Source organism: Protomyctophum parallelum (genome assembly GCF_964188405.1).
Source record: "Protomyctophum parallelum genome assembly, chromosome: 13".
In the NCBI taxonomy this organism is placed as follows: domain Eukaryota; kingdom Metazoa; phylum Chordata; class Actinopteri; order Myctophiformes; family Myctophidae; genus Protomyctophum; species Protomyctophum parallelum.
The window spans coordinates 2773859-2795242 of NC_139708.1; the positions used below are offsets into that span (position 1 = coordinate 2773859).

Sequence of the window (21384 nt, forward strand, 5' to 3'; positions counted from 1 at the left end):
GAATGATGTGTTTTATCTCCCTACAGAGCGGAAAGGCCACAGGACATGGAATGATGTGTTTTATCCCCCTACAGAGCGGAAAGGCCACGGGACATGGAATGATGTGTTTTATCCCCCTACAGAGCGGAAAGGCCACGGGACATGGAATGATGTGTTTTATCTCCCTACAGAGCGGAAAGGCCACGGGACATGGAATGATGTGTTTTATCTCCCTACAGAGCGGAAAGGCCACGGGACATGGAATGATGTGTTTTATCCCCCTACAGAGCGGAAAGGCCACGGGACATGGAATGATGTGTTTTATCTCCCTACAGAGCGGAAAGGCCACGGGACATGGAATGATGTGTTTTATCTCCCTACAGAGCGGAAAGGCCACGGGACATGGAATGATGTGTTTTATCTCCCTACAGAGCGGAAAGGCCACGGGACATGGAATGATGTGTTTTATCCCCCTACAGAGCGGAAAGGCCACGGGACATGGAATGATGTGTTTTATCTCCCTACAGAGCGGAAAGGCCACGGGACATGGAATGATGTGTTTTATCCCCCTACAGAGCGGAAAGGCCACGGGACATGGAATGATGTGTTTTATCTCCCTACAGAGCGGAAAGGCCACGGGACATGGAATGATGTGTTTTATCCCCCTACAGAGCGGAAAGGCCACGGGACATGGAATGATGTGTTTTATCCCCCTACAGAGCGGAAAGGCCACGGGACATGGAATGATGTGTTTTATCCCCCTACAGAGCGGAAAGGCCACGGGACATGGAATGATGTGTTTTATCTCCCTACAGAGCGGAAAGGCCACGGGACATGGAATGATGTGTTTTATCCCCCTACAGAGCGGAAAGGCCACGGGACATGGAATGATGTGTTTTATCCCCCTACAGAGCGGAAAGGCCACGGGACATGGAATGATGTGTTTTATCCCCCTACAGAGCGGAAAGGCCACGGGACATGGAATGATGTGTTTTATCCCCCTACAGAGCGGAAAGGCCACGGGACATGGAATGATGTGTTTTATCCCCCTACAGAGCGGAAAGGCCACGGGACATGGAATGATGTGTTTTATCTCCCTACAGAGCGGAAAGGCCACGGGACATGGAATGATGTGTTTTATCCCCCTACAGAGCGGAAAGGCCACGGGACATGGAATGATGTGTTTTATCTCCCTACAGAGCGGAAAGGCCACGGGACATGGAATGATGTGTTTTATCTCCCTACAGAGCGGAAAGGCCACGGGACATGGAATGATGTGTTTTATCTCCCTACAGAGCGGAAAGGCCACGGGACATGGAATGATGTGTTTTATCTCACTGCACAGAGCGGAAAGGCCACGGGACATGGAATGATGTGTTTTATCCCCCTACAGAGAGGAAAGGCCACGGGACATGGAATGATGTGTTTTATCTCCCTACAGAGCGGAAAGGCCACGGGACATGGAATGATGTGTTTTATCCCCCTACAGAGCGGAAAGGCCACGGGACATGGAATGATGTGTTTTATCCCCCTACAGAGAGGAAAGGCCACGGGACATGGAATGATGTGTTTTATCTCCCTACAGAGCGGAAAGGCCACGGGACATGGAATGATGTGTTTTATCCCCCTACAGAGCGGAAAGGCCACGGGACATGGAATGATGTGTTTTATCCCCCTACAGAGCGGAAAGGCCACGGGACATGGAATGATGTGTTTTATCCCCCTACAGAGCGGAAAGGCCACGGGACATGGAATGATGTGTTTTATCTCCCTACAGAGCGGAAAGGCCACGGGACATGGAATGATGTGTTTTATCTCCCTACAGAGCGGAAAGGCCACGGGACATGGAATGATGTGTTTTATCTCCCTACAGAGCGGAAAGGCCACGGGACATGGAATGATGTGTTTTATCTCCCTACAGAGCGGAAAGGCCACGGGACATGGAATGATGTGTTTTATCTCCCTACAGAGCGGAAAGGCCACGGGACATGGAATGATGTGTTTTATCTCCCTACAGAGCGGAAAGGCCACGGGACATGGAATGATGTGTTTTATCTCCCTACAGAGCGGAAAGGCCACGGGACATGGAATGATGTGTTTTATCTCCCTACAGAGAGGAAAGGCCACGGGACATGGAATGATGTGTTTTATCTCCCTACAGAGCGGAAAGGCCACGGGACATGGAATGATGTGTTTTATCCCCCTACAGAGCGGAAAGGCCACGGGACATGGAACGATGTGTTTTATCCCCCTACAGAGCGGAAAGGCCACGGGACATGGAATGATGTGTTTTATCCCTCTGCACAGAGCGGAAAGGCCACGGGACATGGAATGATGTGTTTTATCTCCCTACAGAGCGGAAAGGCCACGGGACATGGAATGATGTGTTTTATCCCCCTACAGAGCGTAAAGGCCACGGGACATGGAATGATGTGTTTTATCCCCCTACAGAGCGGAAAGGCCACGGGACATGGAATGATGTGTTTTATCTCCCTACAGAGCGGAAAGGCCACGGGACATGGAATGATGTGTTTTATCTCCCTACAGAGCGGAAAGGCCACGGGACATGGAACGAGAGGAAGAAGAAGGGATTCGAGAGGATGAGTGTGGGAGAGGACATGTGTAACTTTGCCACCTTCCGTCCTGCAACCCTCACAGTCACCAACTTCTTCAAGCAGGTCAGACTGTGTCCATGTTTTGGACATGCCATTATAAGCGAGTTAAATTAAATATAAATACATAAAATAGCAGATCTAAAAAGAATTGCGACCACAGGTCACATTTACTATGAACTCAGACATTTTAGTCAGTCAGACAGTCAGTCAGTCAGTGTATCACTCAAAATCCCCATACATAGGAAATCCCCTATGGGGGCTTATGGTGCCCAGATCCCTGATGTCATAGTAAATGCCAAACCACCAGTGCTCGCCCAGCAGTCTGCTGTCACCCAGGCATACGAGGTTTCCGCCGGACACACACTGGTCTGATGAACCCATTCTGACCTGAGATCAGATTCTAAAAATGTCAGTCGCTCTTTGATTTTTCAAAAAATAGCAGACCTACAAGCTCGTATCGCGCCACTCGGTGGCGCGATATGAGCTTGTAGGTCTGCTATTTTTCAATAGCTAAAGCATAACATGATGCCAACACCAAAATGGGTGCCCGGTCAGAATGGGTTAAAAGATAACCATCCTATAATACAGGGGTCGGCATTAGATGTCGGAAACACAATCGATGGCTAATTTAAAACACAATAATTATTTTATTGCTATAAAGGTAAGGTAATAATGATTTGTTTTATAGCGGCATATTCTAGCAGAACTGTGTAATTAAATGTTACAGGTGTTGATATAAATGCTTGTGTACTAGACATTTTGTGCAGGCCACATCCTTGAATGTTGCACTTAGGTACAGAGAGAAACGAGGCATTCTGAAGTTTTCACATGCCTCGAACAATGGCTCTCCCCACCGGAAGTTTTCTTCAGGTGGGCATAGATCTGATTTTCTACATACAATCTGGCAATATGTGAGACTGTCTGATATTGTAAATAAATACTTTACAAAATAATTAGTCTCAGAACTGTATGCTTCATCTAGTTTCAGTCTGGTTAGGGCTCAACAATATAGATCGGTGATAGGCACAATTATTTTCAAAATGACTTAACAGTACCCAAACTTTCAATAGTCACTCAATTCCATTTGATCTATTGATTAAAAAAAGCTTAAGTAACATCATGTTATTTCACTCAGAAAACACAATTATCAGTGAAAATATGCATATGCTTATACTTTTTTAAAGGACCTATAACATAAAATTCAACTTTTTCAATTTATTTTGTGTTTTTGCGGCTCCCATATGTGTTTTCTATCCCCACAAATAACCACTTTTGAACAATCAGGCCTTCATGTCATATGGGTGTTTTAATGGAAATTGCTCTCAGGAACAGCTCGACTGATTTTGGCCTCATCGTGATGTCATCAATGTCACCCTACTTTGTATAATTCCTCCTGTTCTTCAGTCTTCAGTTCCAAATTTGCATTTCCACTTTGTTTACAATGTCCACCATTGTTGATTTTCCAAGCTGGCATGGAATGGAAACAAGCCTGGTTTTATCTAGCGTCAGTATTATAATGACTCAAATATTAAATAATCTGCATATCAGCACCCCCACCACCTCAGGACATTGTGGTACTGCAGCTAAAACTGCTTTCAAAGTCCAGAAAGAATTGACAAGGCCTGGTTATATCAGAGTGGTGATTGAGGCTCAAACCATTAGAAATAACTTTGAGGGACATAGACAATATGATATTAAATATTAAAAGCAGTTTTAAAATGCATGTTATTTGCGCTTTAAATCATTCCTAATTCCTAATAATATATAACATTTTAAATTCTATAATCTCCTGAATTTTGCCTCCATGAAGGAGGGTGACAGATTGAGTGACGAGGACCTTTACAAGTTTCTGGCGGACATGAGGAGGCCATCCTCTGTACTACGTCGTCTGAGGCCCGTCACAGGTGAGCAGCTCTCATAATAATACACATTCACAACGTCGTACAGGTTCACACTGCTTTGTCAGAGAATCCTAGCACCTGTTCTGGTCAACTCCTAAAAGTTGAACATTCAACGACAATAGGCCAAACAATTAGGCTGGAATAGCAGGTCTACATCTCTAGATCAGCCATTTTCGGCAAAACGATTTGGTAAGGAGATAGTCTCATGTGCATGTGGCACACTGGTCAACACACTGCACAACACACTGCACAGTATATAATGACTCTTTTTTTCGTCACTGCCTTTTTTTTTTTAAAACACATTTTAGCCACATCGACAAATTGTGAGCTTGTAGATCAGTTATTTGAACTATTCAAAAATGTTTTTCAAGATAATAAGAAAATAAGTTTAGGTATAAGGGGGTAAGGCAGTGACGAAAATAAGGCCCATAGCGTATAACCTATTAAAACCGGTAAAGCATATGACTGTCATTCTGTGTGTGTCTCTCTCTCTCTCTCTCTCTCTCTCTCTCAGCCCAATTAAAGATCGACATCTCTCCAGCCCCGGACTCTCCTCACTACTGTCTTTCTCCTGAACTGCTCCATGTGAAACCCTACCCTGACCTGCGTGTCCGTCCCACCAAGGACGTTCTGGAGTTCCCTGCTCGCTATGTGTACACGCCCCATACCACCTACAGGTCAGCATGCTCGCTATGTGTACACGCCCCATACCACCTACAGGTCAGCATGCTCGCTATGTGTACACGCCCCATACCACCTACAGGTCAGCATGCTCGCTATGTGTACACGCCCCATACCACCTACAGGTCAGCATGCTCACTATGTGTACACGCCCCATACCACCTACAGGTCAGCATGTTCACTATGTGTACACGCCCCATACCACCTACAGGTCAGCATGTTCACTATGTGTACACGCCCCATACTACCTACAGGTCAGCATGCTCGCTATGTGTACACGCCCCATACCACCTACAGGTCAGCATGCTCGCTATGTGTACACGCCCCATACCACCTACAGGTCAGCATGCTCGCTATGTGTACACGCCCCATACCACCTACAGGTCAGCATGCTCGCTATGTGTACACGCCCCATACCACCTACAGGTCAGCATGCTCGCTATGTGTACACGCCCCATATCACCTACAGGTCAGCATGCTCGCTATGTGTACACGCCCCATACCACCTACAGGTCAGCATGCTCGCTATGTGTACACGCCCCATACTACCTACAGGTCAGCATGCTCGCTATGTGTACACGCCCCATACCACCTACAGGTCAGCATGCTCGCTATGTGTACACGCCCCATACTACCTACAGGTCAGCATGCTCACTATGTGCTCTTAATCCAGAGCGACTTACATTTAGGCAAGAACAAAAGCATGGGAATACATCACATAAAAGCATTTATCATGAAACATGCCCCAACACGCCCCATACCACCTACAGGTCAGCATGCTCACTATGTGTACACGCCCCATACCACCTACAGGTCAGCATGCTCGCTATGTGTACACGCCCCATACTACCTACAGGTCAGCATGCTCGCTATGTGTACACGCCCCATACCACCTACAGGTCAGCATGCTCGCTATGTGTACACGCCCCATACTACCTACAGGTCAGCATGCTCGCTATGTGTACACGCCCCATACCACCTACAGGTCAGCATGCTCGCTATGTGTACACGCCCCATACCACCTACAGGTCAGCATGCTCACTATGTGTACACGCCCCATACCACCTACAGGTCAGCATGCTCACTATGTGTACACGCCCCATACTACCTACAGGTCAGCATGCTCGCTATGTGTACACGCCCCATACCACCTACAGGTCAGCATGCTCACTATGTGTACACGCCCCATACTACCTACAGGTCAGCATGCTCGCTATGTGTACACGCCTCATACCACCTACAGGTCAGCATGCTCACTATGTGTACACGCCCCATACCACCTACAGGTCAGCATGCTCGCTATGTGTACACGCCCCATACTACCTACAGGTCAGCATGCTCGCTATGTGTACACGCCCCATACCACCTACAGGTCAGCATGCTCGCTATGTGTACACGCCCCATACCACCTACAGGTCAGCATGCTCGCTATGTGTACACGCCCCATACCACCTACAGGTCAGCATGCTCGCTATGTGTACACGCCCCATACCACCTACAGGTCAGCATGCTCACTATGTGTACACGCCCCATACCACCTACAGGTCAGAATGCATGAAGCTCACTATGTGAACATACCACCTATAGATTTATTTGACTGTCATCGTGTAAAACAAACCTTACAAAAATACTCTTTTTGCCATTCAAAAACCAGCCACACACTTTGGTATTAGTATTAATAGATATTGAAGTATCTGGTGTCATAGCATGATAAAATATGTCATGTTGTAGCCCAGTTGGTTGATCAGATGTTTGGCTTGCCAGGGGAGTGCAATTAAATTTAAATCCAGATAAGGCGATGACATCATTAAAGTCCAGATAGAACGATGACATCATTCATTAAGGGCTCTGTTGATATGGAGACCTCAGCTGTGCTGCATCAGCTTGACGTAGCTTCCCTCTTGGATCAGGATGAGAACATGGTGCACTTAATTAAAGACATTACATTAGCTGCTGTTCCTTTTTATGAGTTCTGAAATGGCGACCCTTTTGCACCATTTTCTGTAGTCTGGAAAGATGATGGCTGTGACTCTCAAGGCTCTGCTTTTGTTTGCCGGTTAAATGCTGCAGAGTGTTCAGGATGTTTGAGTGCAGCTCTGCCCTTTCCTAAACAAGACAAATCAAACAAAGTACAGTCTGTTATTTTAACCGCCCCATTCATCCTGTACTGCAGGGGTTTTCAGCCCTTTTCATATAAAGGTCCATCATTTATTTGGCATTTGAGCCACACGGACCATTTGATGAGATTTAGCCTCTCAGACCAAAGACTTATTTAGTTGTTTTGTTGGATAGGATTTTGTCCATATTTCCATGCTGTATTGACGTGGTACCATAGGAGAGACAACAGGCGTTGATGTAGCTTTTATTTTCGTTCCATTCGACTCAAAAGCGTTGATGTAATGCAGATGTGTAACAATAGAGCGCATGTATAAAGTGAGTGGCAAAGTGAGTTTAAGGCCATTTAATGTCATTTAATGCAATCAGTTAGGACTTTTCTGTATGGATGTACAGTATGGGCTGTCAAGCCCAGAAAGTAGTTATTTTCCACTCGGTAGCCTGCATAACTTCCGCTTATGACGATGATGTCACGCACATACCAGCTCTCCATCCTTTAGCTGGGGACCACCTGGAACCCCCTCAAGGACCCCTGGTTACCAGCTCTACATCCTTTAGCTGGGGACCACCTGGAACCCCCTCAAGGACCCCTGGTTACCAGCTCTACATCCTTTAGCTGGGGACCACCTGGAACCCCCTCAAGGACCCCTGGTTACCAGCTCTACATCATTTAGCTGGGGACCACCTGGAACCCCCTCAAGGACCCCTGGTTACCAGCTCTACATCCTTTAGCTGGGGACCACCTGGAACCCCCTCAAGGACCCCTGGTTACCAGCTCTACATCCTTTAGCTGGGGACCACCTGGAACCCCCTCAAGGACCCCTGGTTACCAGCTCTACATCATTTAGCTGGGGACCACCTGGAACCCCCTCAAGGACCCCTGGTTACCAGCTCTACATCCTTTAGCTGGGGACCACCTGGAACCCCCACAAGGACCCCTGGTTACCAGCTCTCCATCCTTTAGCTGGGGACCACCTGGAACCCCCTGAAGGACCCCTGGTTACCAGCTCTCCATCCTTTAGCTGGGGACCACCTGGAACCCCCTCAAGGACCCCTGGTTACCAGCTCTCCATCCTTTAGCTGGGGACCACCTGGAACCCCCTCAAGGACCCCTGGTTACCAGCTCTACATCCTTTAGCTGGGGACCACCTGGAACCCCCTCAAGGACCCCTGGTTACCAGCTCTCCATCCTTTAGCTGGGGACCACCTGGAACCCCCTCAAGGACCCCTGGTTACCAGCTCTCCATCCTTTAGCTGGGGACCACCTGGAACCCCCTCAAGGACCACTGGTTGAAAACCACTGCTTACTGTACTTCGTTAACCCATTCTGACCTGAGATCAGATTCTAAAAATGTCTTCTACATCCTGACAGTTTTCTGAAAAAGCTATGTTTCTATGTCAGTCGTTTTTTCAAAAATAGCAGATCTACAAGCTCGTAGGGTGTAGATCTGCTATTTTTCAATAGCTAAAGCATAGCATAATGCTAACACCAAAAGGGGTTCCCGCCCAAAATGGGTTAACTGGGGTCCCCAGTCCCCCAGGTATACTTGATCCACTCATTTCTTTCCCCCCCCCCTTTTTCTTTTACCTCCCCAAAATCACCAAATCTCTTAATGGAAAATAGTTTATGCGTTGTGAGCTTGTAGGTCTTCTGTTTTTGCAGATTTTTCGCCCTAGAATAGGGAGGCTAAGGTCCATGTGGTTAATGCCGCATGCCTGCATTGCATTTGCATTTGTAAAACGTAAAGCACCCACTTTAATTATTATCTGTCAACCACAGCCATTCTGTATGTGTCCTTTGACATCTCTGAGAGCTTAAATATGTGGTGCTAATGCTCCATTAGCAGCCATAAAACGGAAGTTTTCTGTGTGTCTCTGAAACGCAGCAGAAGTTGTGCTGAAAAGTAGGGCTCTAAAATGATTAGTCTGATTAACCACTTATCCACTATTCTATACTTTACAACGGTGTTATAGCCAGGTGTAATTCATAGCCAATCTACCAGTTTACAAGGCCTGGCATTGTGATGCGTTCTTGTGAACTTTTAGCACTGCTATGTTTTGAAAACTTAAAAGTAAAGTAATCTCATCAGATAGAGGTTTTGTCAGTGGTGTGGTCCTTGTGGACATGCATGCATGAAACACTGTTTTTTACGCACGTCAGTTAAAGTGTTAGAGATGGCTGTCCCGTGGAGAGACAATGGGGGGTCTGTTACCTGCAGCTCTATGATGGTAGTGGGTAAGGGGTTGTTGATATATTTCTCCAGATCCGTCACCTTGGTCTTGAGCAATGCCTCCTCCTGCTCCACGGAGGTCAGCCTGTGCTTAGTCACGTTGGTCTGAGCCTGTAGTCCTGCCATCTGGACCTGTCGACAGAAACATCTGCTCAGTACATCATCTACTCCCTCCCACTGACCACATGGAGCAGCTGGCAGCCACAACCACTGTGTGTTCTGTTGTATTGTCCTTGTCGCTGCCAACCCCTCCTGTTTGCTCTGTTGGGAGGGTGTAGACACTAAACAGACAACCCCTCCTGTTTGCTCTGTTGGGAGGGTGTAGACACTAGACAGACAACCACGTGTCTGTTTGGTCTGTTGGGAGGGTGTAGACACTAGACAGACAGCCACGTGTCTCCTCCGATACACATGGCGTCGCCGGCTACGTGTACTTCTTTTCACCTGACAGTGAGGAGTGTCACCGGGAGGCCGTAACGCATGCAGAGGAACACACTATCTGCTCCAGTTCCCACTATCCGAGTTGGAGGACAGAAACTGTCCTCCAACAGAAACTGTCCTCCAACTCTGCACTGGGACGGATAAAATGTACTTTTTGTTTGTCTGTTTATAAAGTAACTGAGAGAAGGAGAAACTGCACAAGCAGAAACGGATTGCATTTCCATGAAACTTGGTGATAATGATCGAGTGGGCTTAGCCGAAGAGATGATTCACTTTTGGGGCCAAAAGTTAAGGTCACAATCGAGAACGGATTGGTGGATTTTCGTCATGCAACTTGATGGGAATAAGCATCAGGCTGCCCAGAAAAGATGATTACGTTGTGGGTGGAAAAGGTTCAAGTACAGTACATGGTCATAATAAGTCACATCGGGTGGAAAATGAAATGGGTAAATCTTAACAAATGCTTAGTATTGGCATGGTATGCACTCTACTGAGTGTAAGCTTTCTTTTTTCAAACAATGTAAATTGTTACCTTGCACAAAGTAGTTACATGGGAATCTAAATAAGTCACACTGTAGCATAGGCATTGTTGTTTTTAATTGGCCATTTTGACCGTGGGAAACCCCAAATAGTTGCTTGTACAGTTTCTCCGTGTCCCTCTCTAAAGTGCCCCAGATGAACCGAGGCTTATCTAACAGGGATTTCAAAAATACTTTGCATAGCAGAAGCACCAGCATCTGTCTGCTCCTGTAGAAATGCAGATGTACTAGGTGGATAAGAATAGCAGTCATAATCAGATCTTTATTGTGGAAAGAAAAACATCTGGTTGACACGTTTATTACCTGGAGCCGACCCAGCACCTCCTTGATCTGTCTCTCCACCTCTGCAGCCTTCTGGGTCTCTTGGCCCAGCCGCTGCAGACTCCCCTCATGGCTCCTCACAGATGTAGTGATCTGAGCTATCTTAGCCTCGGTGGTCTCATAGACATGACTGAGCGTCTCCCTGAACTGGATCACGCCGTACGTCAGAAGGTTCACTTGATCTTGCGGAGCGGCCCTGTTTGCCTTTTTGGTAAACGTCCGCACTGGGCTTGCAGGGACTTGCCTCAGACACACGGCTGCACAAAGCAGCAAACACAGGTCCCAATGCATCTCCACAGCTTAATTCTCGTCTGTTTGACTCTGTAGTTCAAAAGCAATTGATCCTTTCCAGCAGACCCTGGAGAATGATCGCCTGGTGCAGTCGCTCTGCAAAAGTGTTGAAGAAAGGCTCTGCTTTTCCTAGTTATCTGTGTATCAGAGTCACACAGATGTTTGCACAGTGATAATACCCATTTCCTGTGTTTGGATGATAGGTGCCGTGCTTTATTGTGTGTGTGTGTGTGTGTGTGTGTGTGTGTGTGTGTGTGTGTGTGTGTGTGTGTGTGTGTGTGTGTGTGTGTGTGTGTGTGTGTGTGTGTGTGTGTGTGTGTGTGTGTGTGTGTGTGTGTGTGAATAGTGAAACATTAGCTCAGCTGTGGTCCAATCACTCACTGACCTTGGTCTTCAACTCCTGAAGTACTCATTTTGTCTTTCATGTCCCAAATATCCATGACATACATAACAATCTCCCTTTTATTATTCTATATATTAAATCCATACACTTTTAAATTTTCATTTGAGCAATACTAATGAGCCTGGCATGGCCAGACTAATATCACTGCTTTGTGGAACCTGCATTTCCAAGGGACGGATTAAAAAGAATGCCTCTGGTGATAAACCTGCCGGGTATTTCGATGCTGGCCCTGATTGGTTCCCCACATCTTCGGGGGAGCAGCTAAATCCATTCAACACCGAGCGGGCCAGACCTAATGTGCAGAGGGCTTTTTTTGTTTTTTGCACTGGCAGATTCATCTGGTTTCCAGACTATAATTAATAATCACCTGGTGTGGCTTATAATGTGTTTTTATGTGATTGTTTGATATGGAAAGTTAACCCTTTTAGTTTTAATTTAATTTAGTTGCAGTCCTCCTCTCACTAAGTAAAATCAGCTGAACATTGTAAACTAAGAACATCAGTTGTCCTCTCTTGTTTGACTTGGATAAGAGTTGAGGTCAGTCTCACCATGAACATGCCAATGCTATGTCATTAAAAATGGCTGCCCACTCAAAGGTCAATATCAATTCTTCTCTAGTAATGACACAAGTTTATTATGATATATGTCACACATGTGGCTGTGTATCCTCTTATAACATGTAGATTTATGTGCATTTGTGATACAGAATTGGCAGTCAAAGCAAGGTGAAACCAGTATGAACTGTAGTATAGGCTCATCAACAAAGTCCAAGACAGTGCACGACTCCCTCCCAACATTTTTGCACAGACGTTTAGCTCACATTCACATTAATGACCTTCATTGTGAGAGAAGTAATAATTATGTCACTTCTGTTATGCTGAAACAGGATGTCTTGCCAGTTAACATTATATTCTAAATATGTGTGATGTGACCCTCTGGATTTTGTTTATATTATTCATATAGGGTGTCGAGCAACTGTAATATATGTTCAACTTCTTATATTCCTGATACCAGATTAAACAACTACATTCTTTCCAGTGAAATATGACTATGGCTGGTAGGTTATCCAGTTGAGCCAGTACAAACCATTGTTTTGTGGATTTTTTAGTTCCGAGTGAAAATGTTGGCCACAATGGCCACCAAACAAATAAAGTACATATCTTCCTCCACGTTTGTGTAATGGCATAACAGTCTTCCAGTTTGTCACCTTGTTCTCCTCCTTACTTTGCCCTCTGTGTGGTTCTCTGTCCTGCTCAGGAACATCCTGTACGTGTATCCACAAAGTCTGAACTTCAGCAGTCGCCAGGGCTCAGTGAGGAACATCGCTGTGAAGGTGCAGTTCATGGCAGGGGAGGACAGCAGCCTGGCCATGCCGGTGAGTCCCTTCTGACCTGAGATCAGATTCATACGAGGTTTCCGACTGGACACACACTGGTCTGATGAACCCATTCTGACCTGAGATCAGATTCTAAAAAATGTCAGTCGCTCTTCGATTTTTCAAAAAATAGCAGACCTACAAGCTCGTATCGCGCCACTCGGTGGCGCGATATGAGCTTGTAGATCTGCTATTTTTCAATAGCTAAAGCATGACATGATGCCGACACCAAAATGGGTGCCCGTTCAGAATGGGTTAAAGTTCTCAGGCGCCAAGACTGATTTCAGTCATTTGGATTCCATAGAAGCCAGCATGTCTTCTATGGCAGCACGTCGCTCATAGATTGGCTATTTTCGTTTGTTAGTTATTTTGAAGATTAGCCTTAGTTATTTTAAGATTATTACGAGTATTTTAACTGATCAACTAGAAACAGAATACATGATTTTAGAAGCATCTTCCATAGACATAAATGTGTCTATGACTCTATGGATGTGATTAAGGCAAAGGTTTAAAGCCTCAATCTGTGTTTTCTTCAAATGGTTGGCTGTTATGTGGAACAGCAGCAACAAAGAATGATAATACCTAAACGTCATTAATAAACTTTCAGTCATGTCGATGAGATTTAATTTAGCTTTATTCCATGCGTTCACACGCTCCACAACATCACGCAGCAGTACTGACTCAGGACAATGGCATCCCCACCTAACACAGGACAGCCCTGGGCCTGAAACATGATGTCCTCTCTTCAGCATTAACATGCTCAAATCTATGTCCTTCCTGAGCCATGCTGAAAATAGCAGATCTACAAGCTCACAAGGCATCGCGGATACGATTTACAGTATTAGTGAGCGACACCATAGTGCGCTCACTAATACTGTAAATCAGGCTTTAGTTGTATCAGGGAGAGTGAAAGAAAAGGACAACAAATAGAATACAATTGTGTTTTGATGGTTGTACCTTAAGTGAATTCAGCCAAGTTTGGCTGTTGAATAACAGATGTCATGATGTGTGTGTCTCCCCTACAGTGGTTTGTTCAATCTCATTGAACAAACCAAACAAACACATCTCAGTGTCTCTTTATACAATGTACAGTTTGCAAAAGAGAAGACACAGTCACAGAATTACTGCATTAATTGCTTTATTTGCAATCTGAAATTAATGAAAGAGAACAAAAATATGCAATATTTTTTCACCATTGTGTGGGGGGGGAAATACGAAATATACAAACAGAAAAATGCATTGAATAAAAAAAATGTCCTCTCCTAATCTTCTGCGTATGTCACATGTTCTCATCCACATCACACCGCATATCTTCTTCTCTGACAATGCACTATGAGAAGAATCTTTTGACATGCTTTTCCCACCCTGGCAGTACTCGGCTGTGATTGGTCTATTTGCATACCTTAACCCATTCTGACCTGAGATCAGATTCATACGAGGTTTCCACTGGACAACACACTGGTCTGATGAACCCATTCTGACCTGAGATCAGATTCTAAAAATGTCAGTCGCTCTTCGATTTTTCAAAAATAGCAGACCTACAAGCTCGTATCGCGCCACTCGGTGGCGCGATATGAGCTTGTAGATCTGCTATTTTTCAATAGCTAAAGCATAACATGATGCTGACACCAAAATGGGTGCCCGTTCAGAATGGGTTAAAACAGCTATTCACAATACCAATGGACAAGAATACAGGACATATATTAGTGTTTCAGTCTACAATGTGAACGGTTGTTACACTTCAACTGTAGCCTATACTGTACGTTACGTTTAGAACATGAACTTCTGAGAGAGTTCTGTTCTGACAGGGTTTGACAGCATTTGTATATTTGGCAGTAAATATCCATTGTTTTCATCTTGGTTGAGCTTGTGTGTAAAGGTTCGAGCATTTTCAAAGGAACAAGAGATTAATTATATAGCCCACAGACAACCCTAACCCTACAGAAAAACAGATTGATAGCCATTGTAAAAAACTGCAATAGAGAGCCCCCTCTGGTGATTATATAACCACTAATATAACCGGTATAAATTATGTCGTCACAACAGGTCATCTTCGGGAAGTCCAGCTGTGCAGAGTTCATGAGAGAGGCCTACACTCCTGTCATCTACCATGACAAGTAAGGCTCTTACTTCAATTCAGAATAAATAATGACCCCCAAGTTCTTTACTGTACTGTTACTTTCTACAGCCAGGTTGCCAAGTCTGCTTATTATTATTTCTGCTCACTAGAACCGATTATGGGAACTTCTGTCTTATCCTCCTTTAGCTTGAGAACGTCCTCACTCCTCCAACATTTCATGATTCATGATTTGAGGCTTTTTGTTTCCAAAGGGCCAATCCTGCATACGTTGAAGGCCAATGTTAGCCAATTTCGATGGAATTTGAAATATCGGGCAGATCCATCTTGAACACATGACTATAGAGCGTCGCAGTCCCAGTGTCCCACCCCCTTTCAGAACGACGAGTGGCCCAGGAAATGAATCCCTATGCATTTTGCCCATAGGCTTTTCTTAAAGTATTTATTTAAAGACGGTTACGCCGCGGACAAAGCCAACTCGGATCGTTCCAAATCATGACAATGAACACAATATTTTGGGCCAATCAAATCATTAGAAAGAAGAAAATAAAGGCAGGAGACAACATTATTTGTTTTGTTTTTCTTCTTATAAATTATTTGATCGGCCCAAAACATTGTGTTCATTGTCATGATTTGTCACGATCCGAGTTGGCTTTGTCCGCGGCGTAACCGTCTTTAAATAAATACTTTAAGAAAAGCCTATGGGGAAAATGCATTGGGATTAGTTTCCTGGGCCACTCGTTGTTCTGAAAGGGGGAGGGACTGCGACGCTCTATAGAGATGGTGTGTAACGATCTTTGGACAGAATCTGGAAGAGTAATATAAAAAAGGCCGTTCTGGAAAATTTGGGGCAGAGGTTCATCGTTGGCATCCAGGGAGTGTGTGTGCAAAATTTGGCATCGACCAGGTTAACGGTGCCGGAGATTAGCTGCTCACAGACAGACGGCAAATCATACTCTCTCCCCATGCTTTCCACCTGGTGGAGACCTATTAGTTTGCATGGCATCAAAGTCAATGTAACCACTTTTACCCTATATTTATACTTTATCTCTATTTTAGAAAAAGACTGATGCACAGCACACCTCAAAAGGTTAGTGACGGGTGCGTAGGACAAAAGTGCATATAATAAAAGGGTATCTTTGAAGATTCCCTTATTATACTTGGGCTATTCAAACATATAGCCGATCTACAAGCTCACAACATCTCACGTAGATCTGCTATTTTTGAAGAATTCTAAAACATTCCAAACAAACAAACAATAAGTTTTAAGAATCCTCTCTTATGACGTCTCTACAAAAAATATCTGCTGCCAAAAAACATCAATTTAGGTTTCCTTGACATGAAACAGTTTGAGAACTGAGCAGCCATGGTGTTTAAGACTTCCCGAGCTGTTTCCCCCTGTCAGATCAGCACTGTCTCCTCTCCCGTCTAACCAGGTCTCCAGAGTTCTACGAGGAGATGAAGATGAAGATTCCTGCCAACCTGACAGACAACCACCACCTGCTGTTCACCTTCTATCACATCAGCTGCCAGCCCAAACAGAACACCCCCCTGGAGGCCCCGGTGGGCTACACTGTGAGTTATGCCTGCTGGGCCACCATTTAAAACCATTCATCTACACTGTGAGTTCTGCCTGCTGGGCCTCATGATACGACCACCATTTAAAACCATTCATCTACACTGTGAGTTATGCCTGCTGGGCCACATGATACGACCACCATTTAAAACCATTCATCTTCTTTTAAATGTAGGCTATTTTCACTATATTTGCACGCTGCCATTGTACAACAAAGTATAATACAAGTGGTTAGTCAATAAGACTAACCAATTTAGGTGATATTAAACTGTTTAGTAGCCATAAATGTCAAGACGTCTAATTGCCAATTAAGTACTGGATGCCTTTTTTTTTATATTCTTAAAAATATATATATATTTTTTCATCCATATTTAGAAAATTCCTCTAATCTGGTGTACAGGTGATGACATGCACATTACATGCATAATATAATTACAAATTATTTCTTTATAATGGGAGAATTGGCACTCAAAGCCTAAACTGGTGACTGGTAAAAGAGTTAAGAAATCTATTACAACTGTCTATATTAGAACCTTTTTGTGTGGATTCGTTACATATTACATATATTTGGTTAATTGCCTAGTCCTACTGTAAGTACACTACTGTTGCCATCGCCCTCGAGAGGGGCTAGATTCAATACCGCCACCCACATCCTGACTCCCATTTATACATTTCCAAAATGTTGCATGGCCAGAGGTTAAAGACATCCTTTCTTTGTTTCCTTGGTTCCTTCCCTCCACAGTGGATTCCTCTGATGCAGCATGGTCGACTACGCACCGGATCCTTCAGCCTGCCTGTCTCTGTGGAGAAGCCTCCACCCAGCTACTCCGTCCTCACCCCTGATGTGAGTGTGTGCATGTGCACGTCCTCACCCCTGATGTGTGTGTGTGTGTGTGTGTGTGTGCACGTCCTCACCCCTGAGTGTGTGACTGTGTGTGAGCGTGCGTGACTCATAATGGTCTCTGTTTGTTTGTGACGGTGTTGAATGTCTGTGTGTCTCCATTCAGAGTGTGACGGTGTTGAATGTCTGTGTGTCTCCATTCAGAGTGTGACGGTGTTGAATGTCTGTGTGTCTCCATTCAGAGTGTGACGGTGTTGAATGTCTGTGTGTCTCCATTCAGAGTGTGACGGTGTTGAATGTCTGTGTGTCTCCATTCAGAGTGTGACGGTGTTGAATGTCTGTGTGTCTCCATTCAGAGTGTGACGGTGTTGAATGTCTGTGTGTCTCCATTCAGAGTGTGACGGTGTTGAATGTCTGTGTCTCCATTCAGAGTGTGACGGTGTTGAATGTCTGTGTGTCTCCATTCCAGGTTCAGCTCCCTGGCATGAAGTGGGTGGATAATCACAAGGCTGTGTTTAACGTGGAGGTGACGGCAGCGTCCTCTGTTCACACTCAGGTACAGAGAGAGACTGTTCACACTCAGGTACAGAGAGACTGTTCACACTCAGGTACAGAGAGACTGTTCACACTCAGGTACAGAGAGACTGTTCACACTCAGGTACAGAGAGACTGTTCACACTCAGGTACAGAGAGAGACTGTTCACACTCAGGTACAGAGAGACTGTTCACACTCAGGTACAGAGAGACTGTTCACACTCAGGTACAGAGAGACTGTTCACACTCAGGTACAGAGAGAGATGTTCACACTCAGGTACAGAGAGACTGTTCACACTCAGGTACAGAGAGAGATGTTCACACTCAGGTACAGAGAGAGACTGTTCACACTCAGGTACAGAGAGAGACTGTTCACACTCAGGTACAGAGAGAGACTGTTCACACTCAGGTACAGAGAGAGACTGTTCACACTCAGGTACAGAGAGAGACTGTTCACACTCAGGTACAGAGAGAGACTGTTCACACTCAGGTACAGAGAGACTGTTCACACTCAGGTACAGAGAGAGACTGTTCACACTCAGGTACAGAGAGAGACTGTTCACACTCAGGTACAGAGAGAGACTGTTCACACTCAGGTACAGAGAGAGACTGTTCACACTCAGGTACAGAGAGAGACTGTTCACACTCAGGTACAGAGAGAGACTGTTCACACTCAGGTACAGAGAGAGACTGTTCACACTCGGGTACAGAGAGACTGTTCACACTCAGGTACAGAGAGAGACTGTTCACACTCAGGTACAGAGAGAGACTGTTCACACTCGGGTACAGAGAGAGACGAGACCTTTTTGAAAATGTTTTCCTGTAAGGCCGGTGCTCCACTGAGTGCGTTGCATTGCATTGCCGTGGTGAATATGTGAAAGGTGGAGTACCCTTCATTGATTAAAAAGGAAACGTTCACTCCGATGACGCAGCGCTGGCGGACGCCAGATGGCTGCAGTGGAGCTTCGGCATAAGATTTCATGTCAAACGATGGGATATGACTTCAGATTCCCCACGTATGCTGTTGAGCTATAAGGGAGAGCCTGTTTGGAAAGGGTTGGCGTTAGTTCATATTTCCCTTTTTGAATGAAGTTCCTCTCATTTATTTTTTAAACATTGTAATGTTTGCGCCACCGTAGGATCCTCAGCTGGACAAGTTCTTCACGCTGGTGTACGTTCTGGAGGAGCACTGGTTATATTACTTTATGTTCTCTCACTTATTACTGGTTCTTTAACACATTTAGTACAGGAAGTGCCTTCAAAATAAAGGCTATAGAGTGCCAGAGTTGTCTGATCGCTTTTACTTTGAAAGCCATGAAACAGGAAACACTTGCCTAAAAAAGTTGACTTTACAAAGGGACCTCACATCCCCGATCATCTTAATATATTGTTTTATGCTCCAAAAAACGTTCATATTTTGCGGGAGAGACGGATGAGGAGCAGAATTGAAGCGCCAGCATATCGATCCATTCATCACCGCGGAGAGCGCCTTGGATTAGGAGATACGAGTCATTCTTTCCGCCGCGCTAACATGGGAGTCAATGACAAGCTAATAGTTGCACTGAGCGTTAGCATACGGCAAGCGAAAAGCGAAATGCCAAAAAAAAAAAAAAGGAAAAATTCTGAATATTCTTATCTTGCCCCGCGTCGCTGGGACGTCGCTAGGACGTCCTCACACGTCAATAGTACTAATATTTCGGGGTCCTTATGACGTTCTCAGACGTCCTATGTACAGAATCTGTTAATCTATATTTCCATTAGGATCCTCACCTGGACAAGTTCTTCACGCTGGTGCACGTCCTGGAGCAGTACTCGTTCCCGTACCGTCTGAAGGACGTCATCATCACGGAGGCCAACGTGGAGGGCGAGCTGAAGGCCAGCATGGCGGGCCTGCGGGGGGCGCTGCTGGACACGTGCGTGCGCTTCCTCCACCAGCTGCTCACCAAGCTCGTCCTCCTCATCGTCTACCCGCCCGTCATCTCCGGGCAAATCGGTGAGCGAGGCCTTCATTAACCCATTCTGACCTGAGATCAGATTCATACGAGGTTTCCGCCGGACACACACTGGTCTGATGAACCCATTCTGACCTGAGATCAGATTCTAGAAATGTCAGTCGTTCTTCGATTTTTCAAAAAATAGCAGACCTACAAGCTCGTATCGCGCCACTCGGTGGCGCGATATGAGCTTGTAGATCTGCTATTTTTCAATAGCTTAAAGCATAACATGATGCTGACACCAAAATGGGTCCCCGTTCAGAATGGCTTAACGAACGGTACAAACGAGGGATCTCGGCAGACTTGATTAGCTCCCCTCTCACATAGGGCTACCATTATTACACATTTAAGTTGACCATTAATATAATTGTCACAAAGAATTTCAATGTTTTTTTTTTTACATTGAACATAATTTGTTCCAATTTTCAATGCCAAAAAAACACAAATACAACTTACCGTAATTTCCGGACTATAAGCCGCACCTGAATATAAGCCGCACCAGCCAAATTTAGGGAAAATCCCATATACAAGCCGCACCGGACTATAAACCGCACCGGACTATAAGCCGCAGCTACGTTAGCTCAGAGCCTGAGATGGCTCTGCGTTTGCTGTAAAAATCCATAGATTAGCCGCACCGTTGTATAAGCCGCAGGGTTCAAATCATGGGTAAAAAGCCGCGGCTTATAGTCCGGAAATTACGGTAGTTGTATTTAAAAGAAAAAGTTTTTAGGCTTCATAATCACAAATTGCACAGGGCAGATTACAGATTAAGGATTACAAATTACGGACACGAAATTACTGACACACGACAACTGACGTGTTGTAAGCTTGTAGATCAGCTATTTCGGCTACTTTTGTAGAATGTTTGAAAAGGCATGAAAACGTTTCAACATGAACACGATTGTGACGATTATCTCAAATAATTGCGATTGGGCGATTATGTAATACTAATAATTGTGACGGGCCTATATATACTCACACGCTGCAGTGAACCTGGGCCGGGCAGCCTTCGAGGCCATTTCCCTGTTGGTCAACCAGATCCACAAGAACCTGGAGGGGAACCAGGACCAGCACGGCCGCAACAACCTGCTGGCCTCCTACATACACTACTGCTTCCACCTGCCCACCGCCGAGCCCCCCACACACCCCCATGGTGAGTCTACATCCACCTGCCCACCGCCGAGCCCCCCACACACCCCCATGGTGAGTCTACATCCACCTGCCCACCGCCGAGCCCCCCACACACCCCCATGGTGAGTCTACATCCACCTGCCCACCCCCGAGCCCCCCACACACCCCCATGGTGAGTCTACATCCACCTGCCCACCCCCGAGCCCCCCACACACCCCCATGGTGAGTCTACATCCACCTGTCCACCCCCGAGCCCCCCACACACCCCCATGGTGAGTCTACATCCACCTGTCCACCCCCGAGCCCCCCACACACCCCCATGGTGAGTCTACATCCACC

General features: G+C 45.5%; 2 protein-coding genes across 3 annotated transcripts in view; one reads left to right on the top strand and one right to left on the bottom strand.

Moving 5' to 3' along the window:
• Positions 1-21384, top strand: part of dock6 (dedicator of cytokinesis 6) — a 116992-nt gene that overhangs the window by 30143 nt on the left and 65465 nt on the right. For both annotated transcript variants that reach the window (XM_083779469.1, XM_083779470.1), the window contains exons 12-21: positions 2527-2657; positions 4405-4498; positions 5010-5172; positions 12775-12892; positions 14939-15009; positions 16406-16544; positions 17288-17389; positions 17856-17942; positions 19682-19913; positions 20903-21067. In XM_083779469.1, coding sequence (XP_083635595.1) covers positions 2527-2657; positions 4405-4498; positions 5010-5172; positions 12775-12892; positions 14939-15009; positions 16406-16544; positions 17288-17389; positions 17856-17942; positions 19682-19913; positions 20903-21067 — 1302 coding nt within the window. The remainder of the gene's footprint in view (positions 1-2526; positions 2658-4404; positions 4499-5009; positions 5173-12774; positions 12893-14938; positions 15010-16405; positions 16545-17287; positions 17390-17855; positions 17943-19681; positions 19914-20902; positions 21068-21384) is intronic.
• Positions 7118-11527, bottom strand: angptl8 (angiopoietin like 8; the record flags this gene model as incomplete). Its single annotated transcript, XM_083779592.1, has 4 exons — positions 7118-7282; positions 9505-9654; positions 10806-11080; positions 11500-11527. The coding sequence occupies 4 exons, from the start codon at positions 11525-11527 to the stop codon at positions 7118-7120; spliced, it is 618 nt and encodes a 205-aa protein (XP_083635718.1).